We start from the raw sequence: 10000 nt of genomic DNA on the forward strand, positions 1-10000 counted from the left end.
ATCAACAGTGGTGGGTATCACCCTACTAAACCCATCACCTCTTCTCACCTTCCCCGTTACAATGTCACATATTTGTTTGTTCATTCATACATTGCACTTTCTTTTTCTTTTTTTTTTTTTCTTTTTTTTTTTTCTTTTTTTTTTTTTTTTTTTTTTTGCGAAGCCTGTCACTAACAGGAGTGATGGCCTAGAGGTAACGCGTCCGCATAGGAAGCGAGAGAATCTGAGCCGGCGCGCTGGTTCGAATCACGGCTCAGCCGCCGACAGTTTCTCACCCTCTACTAGACCTTGAGTGGTGGTCTGGACACTAGTCATTCGGATGAGACGATAAACCGGGGTCCCGTGTGCAGCATGCACTTAGCGCACGTAAAAGAACCCACGGCAACAAAAGGGTTGTTCCTGGCAAATTTCTGTAGAAAAATCCACTTCAATAGGAAAAACAAATTTAAAACTGCACGCAGGGAAAAATACACACAAAAAAAAATGGGTGGCGCTGTAGTGTAGCGACGCGCTCTTCCTGGGGAGAGCAGCCAGAATTTCAAACAGAGAAATCTGTTGTGATAAAAAGAAATACAAATACAAATAGAAATAACATTCATAACCTGGGGCGGTGGTGGCCTAGTGGACCAGGACTGAAGCCAGGGTCCCCGGGTTCCAGTCTCATAATTATACGGACCAGGAATTTAAACACACTCACCGACCACCCACCCCTTCCCCACTGCACCCTTCCACCAGATCCTGAGTGATGGTCTGAGTGTGAGTCTTTCGATTAACTGACTGAGATCTCCTTATGCAACATGCATTTAGCGCATCGCGAAAAAAAAAAATCTCCACCTTTTACCCACCAGGTGCACCGATCCGGGGATCGAACTCGGGCGAGAATCGAGCGTTCTAACCGTTCGGCCACCGCTACCCGTCTGACAGTAAAACATATACAATATACAATCATTTGCGTACATAAAAAAAAAAAAGGAAAAGGAAAAAGATACGAGTGAGGCAGGGCAAAACTGACATGGAGCGGACTGAGGCTGCCAGTGGTGTACAGTGGTGTGCGTGTTCTAGGCGGGACCAAGGAAACCATGCAGACATCACTCACGTGAACAATGAACACATCATGCCAGACCGCTTCACGGCTCTCACGCTGAACCAGACAGCTAAAGCTGTGTCTCTGAGAAGAAAGATAACGAGGTTATCTTCCTCCGAAAAACGATCGACAGAGCTCGTGTGTGGGTGTGTGTGGGTGTGGGCGCGCGCGCGCCCCGTGCGTGTGCATATACCCACATACATACGCACGCACACAGACAGAAACAGATAGAAAGAGATACGGATGCGGATGATTTATTCATGTATATGCCATTGCCCCTCATGAAGGGGTACATACACATGATCATGTAAGAAAAACAACAAGAAATAAGTAGAGAGAGAAAGAAAGAAGAAGAGAGACAACGACAGAGAGAGAGAGAGGTAGAGTGAGAGAGAGAAAGAATGAGAGACAGAGAGGGAGGGGGGTGTGAGGGAGGGATGGGGAGATAGAGAGAAATGGAGAAAGATCCATTTTTTTAAAGAAAGGGCGGTGGGGGTGGGGGTGGTGGGGGTGGGGGTGGTGGGGGTGTTCTGATTCTCCATTTAAGGGGTAAAAGGGAACAAAAATAGAAAAATCGAAAAGAACACACACAAAAATTGATTCGAGCAACAAGAGTGTGTACATAACGTTTATGCCAACAACAGCGACTGGACCGTCACACCACTGATTATTGACAACACTAACAGCAGCTTCAAGCAGCACGCACTGTGGGACCGACGTCAATCGATCCCCCCCCCCCAACCCCCCACCCCCCGCCACCTCACGCCCCACCCCCACCTCCCTCGCCAAAAAAAAAAAAAAGTCTGGCACTGTGGCAGCCGGCCAAGAACACAGCCACACTTCACAGCGCCCCCCTGCCCTCCTCTCCCACCCCTCCTTGCTGTACACCCCCCCCATCCCACCCCCACACCACCAACCCCCTCCCTCCCCTCCACCCTTACCCCATTTCCATGGAGAGATGTCCATATCTCAGCGGAGATGCCACCACCACCACCACCACCACCCTTCTCCTCCAAACCTTTTCGCAAGCATAACGTGGATTACTTATGTGGATCTGAACGTCATGACAAACATGAAAAACACCACCAGCACACACACACACACACACGCGCGCGCGCAACAACAACAATAATAATAATGGTGTTGATGATGGTGATGATGATGATGATGATAAGATTTTTTTTAATATAACAACAGTGAAGTTTGACGCTCACATCTTCCCTGGCAAGGAGCTCGTGGCGATTACAATATAGAAATATTCACACCAATAAACAACGCAAACACACACACACACACACACACACACACACACACACACACACACACACACACATAGAACCAGCACAAGTTCAAGAAGCCCATTGGTCAATAAATTGAACGGAGGGCAGAACGGAAGAGGCGTGTTTTGAGAGACCTCTTTTTTTTTCTTCATCATCTTCTCTTCTTTCTTTTTTTTCTTTTTTTCTTTTTTCTTTTCTTTTTGTTCTTTTTCTTGGATGAACTGCGGAATACACGAAACCTGCTGAGACAGGCAGGGAATTGGTTCCATCCATGCTACTGGGCAAGAATGTGTCAACTGGCACTCTGGAATCAGCAGCCGAGTAGAAAGATCTCAACAGAGAGAGCGGTGGACTTGATGCGGGCAGTGCGTCTGACTTGAAAGCGAATGTCCATGGGTTCGAATCTCAGTTACAGACTGGCTTTTTATTATTATTATTATTATTATTATTATTATTATTATTATTATTATTATTCCCTCTCTACCAGAGCTTGAATTGTGTGGTCTGGACGCCAGCTATTCAGATGAGATGGTAAACCGAGGTTCCCTCTTTGCAACATACGGTTTTACGCACGTAAAAGAGTCCAGGAAGACAAAGGGGATGTCCCTAAAAAATAAATAATAATAATAATAATAATACTAAAACACCGCGAAGAAAAATCCACTTTGACATTAAAACACACATGAAGACCGAAAAGAAAAAGAAGAGAAAAATCACGAGTGTCGCTGTACTGTGGCGATGCGCGCTCCCCGGGGAGAGCAGTCCGAACTTAGCATAGAAAAATTTGTTGTGAAAAATGTGTCATATATATATATATATATATATATATATATATATATATATACTATACTATACTATACTATACTATACTATACTATACTATACTATACTATATAGAAAAAGTCACACACAGTGCGCGGTATCGTTCTGACCGTCATTTTAAATTGTTTATCTTGGCTAATTCATCCTTCTTCGCCGTTTCCCAGCCAGCCTGATTTTCTTCACTAGCTAACTGACGCAGATGATCATCTTTTTCGTCTCTAATTTGTCTGGAAACAAATTGTTTTCATTCGAATCAGCTCTACAAATTGTTCACGTTCGTACAATAACATCCTCCGATTTTGTTCTTTTGTTGTTGTCGTTGTTGTTTTGTGGTTTTGTTGTTGTTGTTGTTGTTGTTGTTGCTTTATCCATACATCTCGAGCGAATCCTAATCTTTTTACCATGTTACTGAGGATGGAGTAGTCGTCAGCTCATCATGGACATACCTACCAACTTATCCTTACTTATTTTCCCTGAATCTGTTCAACTCCAGTTCTTCCATCCATTCGTAATTGATGTAGCCTTCAAATCAGATCCTGTTGCTTTTAGCCCAGCCGACTATGAAAGACCCGTCAGTTCTTAAAACCGATCGAAGAGAACCCAGATTAATGTTTAAAATGTGGATTAAAACACACACACACACACACACACACACACACACACACACACACACACACACACACACACACACACACACACACAAAGTTCACCCACGTCATGATGTAGGCTTGGCAATGGAACGGGAGAAAAACATGTCAATCCCCCAACGATCTTTGACACTTTTTATTTTGGGATGCAAACGTCTTACAGCGTCTTTAATTTAATGAACTCCCTCGACCCAAAGGTAAAAATCCACACGTCACCTTGTCCGTCTTTCGCTCCATTTGTCGAACATCCCGCCACATCCCCACCCCCACCCCACCCACCCCCAACACACACCTGGGTTCCAAACCTTTGATCTATCTTGGGCACACCATCCCAACCCCAAACCCGACACCACCCCCTTCTCTCATCTTCCCTTTCTTGTTCATGGATATGGAAGAGGTCTTTGGGGAATTTTTATGCTAACATGAAAAAAAAGTCAAAAGGGGATTCTTGTACTTATATGGAAGAGAAGTCTTTGAATGATTCTTGTCCTTATATGGAAGAAAAGAGACGTCTTTGAGGTATGCTTGTCCTTATTTGGAGAAATTTTGAGGAAGTCTTTGGGGGAAGGGGTGATGGTGGTGGTCTTTGTCCTTTTTCTTTGAGGACGTTCACTCATGTCCTCCTGTTGTTGTTATTGTTGTTGCTGCTGCTGTTGTTGTTGTTGTCGTTGTCTCTCACTCGCTGTCCGCGTCCAGCTGGAACATCTGGATGAACTCCTCAAAGTCCACCTTGCCGTCCCCGTTTTTGTCCAGGTCGCAGCACAGCTTGCGGCCCTGCTCCTTGCTGAGGTTGTAGCCGGCGTCCCGCATGCCATCCAGGAGCTCCTTCTCCGTCAGGAGCCCGTCCTCGTCCAGGTCCATGGCGCGGAACGCCCGCCTCAGCTTGGCCTCCCTGAAGGCACGTGCAACACGGATTTTTTTTTTTTTTTATGTACACTCCAACATCAGAATGGCTGTGTTCTATTTGTTGTTTTTGTTGCTGTTGTTGTTGCAGGGCTGCGTTGGAGGGGCTATATCGACTGTGTTAAAGGAATGTTGTAGTTGTAGTAATAGTAGTAGTAGTGTTAATGATATAGACCTGTCGCTTATGAAGAGACCAAACTATAAGCGCATTACAAACACTGTCTGCGTTACAGGGCTGTTTTGTCTGTATTTGTCTGTAGTACTAGTGATACTTATATATCGCCAAAGAGACTAAACTCTAAGCGCCTTACAAACATTGTGCTGACAGGGCTGGGTTGTTGTTTTTTGTCTGTGAACAGTACTTGTTATGTCTTTTACACACACACACACACACACACACACACACACACACACACACACAACGTATAATATCGCTGATAGTGAAAAGACGCTAAACTAAAGAACGAACGAACACACACACACACACACACACTCTCTCTCTCTCTCTCTCTCTCTCTCTCTCTCTCTCTCTCTCTCTCTCTACCCCTCCCCTCTTTCTCTCTCTCACCCCCCACCCCACTTCCCACGCCCCCTTCCTGGTCCCGTTGTCCCCCCTGTCTCGCTGTCCCCCCCCCCCCCCCCCCCCGTCTCGTTGTCCCCCTGTCTCGTTGTTCCCCTGTCTCGCTGTCCCCCCGTCTCGTTGTTCCCCCCTGTCTCGCTGTCCCCCCTGTCTCGCTGTCCCCCCCTGTCTCGCTGTCCCCTTGTCTCGTTGTTCCCCTGTCTCGCTGTCCCCCCTGTCTCGGTGTCCCCCTGTCTCGCTGTCCCCCTGTCTCTTTGTTCCCCTGTCTCGCTGTCCCCCTGTCTCTTTGTTCCCCTGTCTCGCTGTCCCCCTGTCTCGTTGTCCCCCTGTCTCGCTGTCCCCCTGTCTCTTTGTTCCCCTGTCTCGCTGTCCCCCTGTCTCTTTGTTCCCCTGTCTCGCTGTCCCCCTGTCTCTTTGTTCCCCTGTCTCGCTGTCCCCCTGTCTCTTTGTCCCCCTGTCTCGCTGTCCCCCTGTCTCTTTGTTCCCCTGTCTCGCTGTCCCCCTGTCTCGCTGTCCCCCCCCTGTCTCGTTGTCCCCCTGTCTCGCTGTCCCCCCCTGTCTCGTTGTTCCCCTGTCTCGCTGTCCCCCCCCCCCTGTCTCGTTGTTCCCCTGTCTCGCTGTCCCCCCCCCTGTCTCGTTGTCCCCCTGTCTCGCTGTCCCCCCTGTCTCGTTGTTCCCTCCTGTCTCTCTGTCCCCCTGTCTCGCTGTCCCCCCCTGTCTCGCTGTCCCCCTGTCTCGTTGTTCCCCTGTCTCGCTGTCCCCCCCCCCTGTCTCGTTGTTCCCCTGTCTCGTTGTTCCCCTGTCTCGCTGTCCCCCCCCCCCTGTCTCGCTGTCCCCCTGTCTCGTTGTTCCCCTGTCTCGCTGTCCCCCCCACCCCCCTGTCTCGTTGTTCCCCTGTCTCGCTGTCCCCCCCCCCCCTGTCTCGTTGTCCCCCCCTGTCTCGCTGTCCCCCCCTGTCTCGTTGTCCCCCTGTCTCGCTGTCCCCCCCTGTCTCGTTGTCCCCCCCTGTCTCTCTGTCCCCCTGTCTCGCTGTCCCCCTGTCTCGCTGTCCCCCCCTGTCTCGTTGTCCCCCTGTCTCGCTGTCCCCCCCTGTCTCGTTGTCCCCCTGTCTCGCTGTCCCCCCTGTCTCGTTGTTCCCTCCTGTCTCTCTGTCCCCCTGTCTCTCTGTCCCCCTGTCTCGCTGTCCCCCTGTCTCGGTGTTCCCCTGTCTCGCTGCCCCCCCCCCCTGTCTCGCTGCCCCCCCCCCCCCCTGTCTCGCTGTCCCCCCCCTGTCTCGTTGTCCCCCCCTGTCTCGCTGTCCCCCCTGTCTCGCTGTCCCCCCCCCCGTCTCGCTGTCCCCCCTGTCTCGTTGTTCCCCTGTCTCGCTGTTCCCCTGTCTCGCTGTTCCCCCTGTCTCGCTGCCCCCCCGCCCCCCTGTCTCGCTGTCCCCCCCTGTCTCGCTGTCCCGCCCTTGTCTCGCTGCCCCCCCCCCCCCCCCCCGTCTCGCTGTCCCCCCTGTCTCGCTGTCTCCCTGTCTCGTTGTTCCCCCCCTGTCTCGTTGTCCCCCCTGTCTCACTGAGCCCCCCTGTCTCGTTGTCCCCCCTGTCTCACTGAGCCCCCCTGTCTCGTTGTCCCTCTGTCTCGTTGTCCTCCTGTCCCCCTGTCTCGCTGTCCCCCTGTCTCATTGCCACCCTGTCTCGTTGTCCCCCTGTCCCCCTGTCTCACTGTCTCACTTTTTGGCCCTCGGGTTGTTCTCCTCGATGTGGCCCATGATGGCCAGGAACTCGTCCAGGGTCACTCTATCGTCGTCGTTGGTGTCGATGGCCTTGAAGGACGTCTGCGACACCGTTCATCATGCATCGTCATCTACATTCATCTACATATTATACATCATCAGTTCAGTTCCATTCAGTTCAAAAGTGTCATGCTTCGTCATTACGATAATCTACATATTATACACCATCCATTCCATTCAATTCAATTCAATTCAGTATTGTCAAGTATCGTCATTACCATCATCTACATATTATACACCATCCATTCCATTCAATTCAATTCAATTCAGTATTGTCAAGTATCGTCATTACCATCATCTACAAATTATATATCATCCATTCAATTCCATTCAATTCAATTCAATTCAGTATTGTCAAGTATCGTCATTACCATCATCTACAAATTATATATCATCCATTCCATTCAATTCAATTCAATTCAGTATTGTCAAGTATCGTCATTACCATCATCTATATATTATATATCATCCATTCCATTCAATTCAATTCAATTCAGTATAGTCAAGTATCGTCATTACCATCATCTACATATTGTATATCATCCATTGCATTCAATTCAATTCAGTATTGTCAAGTATCGTCATTACCATCATCTATATATTATATATCATCCATTCCATTCAATTCAATTCAATTCAGTATAGTCAAGTATCGTCATTACCATCATCTACATATTGTATATCATCCATTGCATTCAATTCAATTCAAAAATGTCATTGTCATCTCGGTCATCCACATTTGATACATCCTACATTAAGACAGTCATCAACATACATCATGAATGGAAAGAATAATGAGGCTGGAAGAGAAAGGGAATCGCCCGTGTGCTGGCTGAATCGGTAGTGTGAGCAGCATGGACTGACGGGCGCAATAGCCGAATGGTTAAAGCGTTGGACTTTCAATCTGAGGGTCCCGGGTTCGAATCACGGTGACGGCGCCTGGTGGGTAAAGGGTGGAGATTTTTACGATCTCCCAGGTCAACATATGTGCAGACCTGCTAGTGCCTGAACCCCCTTCGTGTGTATATGCAAGCAGAAGATCAAATACGCACGTTAAAGATCCTGTAATCCATGTCAGCGTTCGGTGGGTTATGGAAACAAGAACATACCCAGCATGCACACCCCCGAAAACGGAGTATGGCTGCCTACATGGCGGGGTAAAAACGGTCATACACGTAAAAGCCCACTCGTGTACATACGAGTGAACGCAGAAGAAGAAGAAGAAGCAGCATGGACTTGATTGAAGTTATGCACATTGTACATGGGAGAGAGTTACCGCTCTTTGTTGTTTGTTGATACATACATACATACATACATACATACATACATACATACATACATCGTGCGTTACACATCAACATCGGAGTCATCCATGTACGTCATCACAGTCATCCACATGTGCACCAAACATCACCATCACGTCATCCAAATTACATCATATATCACCGCTGTCATCCAAGTACATCACCGCATCATCAACACAAATCATTCATCATCACGAGCTCCACATACATCATACGTCATCCACGACACACTGGTTAAACACCACCACAGTCATCCACATACATCATACATCACAACCACAGTCATCATCGATATACATCATCCGTCATCCACATACATCATTACATCAGCTGACCACCCACACACAGCATGCAGCACCACAGTGCACAGTCATCGGTCATTTGTCGGAACATACAGTACCACGTGATCCGTTACAGAACATACATCGGTAGCTCCATCACCTATACACATCAAACATCATCTAGTGATCACCATACAGCACCACAGTCGTCCAACTACACCGTTCATTGGTCGGAACATACATCACTAGGTCATCCGTTACAGACCATACACTGACAGCTCAATCATCTGTACGCATCAAACATCACCCATCCACATACATTGTACAGCATCACAGCCATACAGCTATATCGGTCATTTGTCGAAACATACATTATCACGTCATCTGTTACAGCACATACATTGGTTGCTCGACGGACATTATATATCTGCAATACTTTACAGACACACACACACACACACACACACACACACACACACACACACGCACACACACACGCACACACACACAATCCCTCCACATCCGCCCCCCCCCCCCCACACACACACACACATAAACACACATAAACACACACACACACACACACACACACACACACACACACACATCCCTAACCTCCTCATACCACTCACCATCCCCCACCTCACACGCACCCCCACCACTCCCCACACCCCCTCACCCCCCCTCACCCCCGCACCCCACCCACACACACCTCTGCTGTCTCATCAGCGATGCTGAAGCCCAGGCGCCGGCACCCTTCCATCAGTTCTTCGGCGGCCAGCCATCCGTTGCCGTCAGCATCCATGGTGAGGAACACCTCGCTGTACAGCTGACGTTCCCGCTCCGTCAGGTGAGCCATGCTGAGCACCTGATGCTGCTGCTGCTGCTGCTGCTGCTGCTGTTGGTGGTGGTGGTGGTGGTGTTGTTGTTGTTGCTGTTGCTGCTGCTGCTGCTGCTGCTGTTGTTGTTGGTGGTGTTGTTGTCGTTGTTGTTGCTGCTGCTGCTGCTGCTGCTTTTCCTGTTGTTTCTCTTTGCTCTTGGATGAGATTTTGTGGTTGGTTTTTGTTTGGTTTTGTTTTTGTTGTTGTTGTTGTTGTTGTTGTTCCTGTTCCTGTTCCTCCGCTCCTGTTCTGTTTCTGTTTCCTCTTTTCCTGCTCCTCTGTGGCTGTTCCTCTGTTCCTGTTCCTATGTTCTCTCTGTTCCGGCTCCTCTGTTCCTGTTCCTATGTTCTCTCTGTTCCGGCTCCTCTGTTCCTGTACATATGTTCTCTTTGTTCCTCCTCCCGTTGCTGCGCCGTGACTGTCGGGACGGCCTGTGTCTGTCGA

At 48.8% G+C, this 10000-nt stretch overlaps 1 protein-coding gene across 1 annotated transcript in view; it reads right to left on the bottom strand.

Annotated features, from left to right (window-relative positions):
• Positions 1-3258: 3258 nt before the first annotated feature.
• Positions 3259-10000, bottom strand: part of LOC143279547 (uncharacterized) — an 18812-nt gene continuing 12070 nt past the window's right edge. The window contains exons 2-5 of the mRNA XM_076583616.1: positions 9935-9993; positions 9388-9897; positions 7029-7132; positions 3259-4725 (exon numbers count right to left, since the gene is read on the bottom strand). Coding sequence (XP_076439731.1) covers positions 4509-4725; positions 7029-7132; positions 9388-9534 — 468 coding nt within the window. The 5' untranslated portion in view covers positions 9535-9897; positions 9935-9993 and the 3' untranslated portion in view covers positions 3259-4508. The remainder of the gene's footprint in view (positions 4726-7028; positions 7133-9387; positions 9898-9934; positions 9994-10000) is intronic.

This window comes from Babylonia areolata, chromosome 2, assembly GCF_041734735.1.
Source record: "Babylonia areolata isolate BAREFJ2019XMU chromosome 2, ASM4173473v1, whole genome shotgun sequence".
Taxonomy (NCBI): Eukaryota; Metazoa; Mollusca; class Gastropoda; order Neogastropoda; family Buccinidae; genus Babylonia; species Babylonia areolata.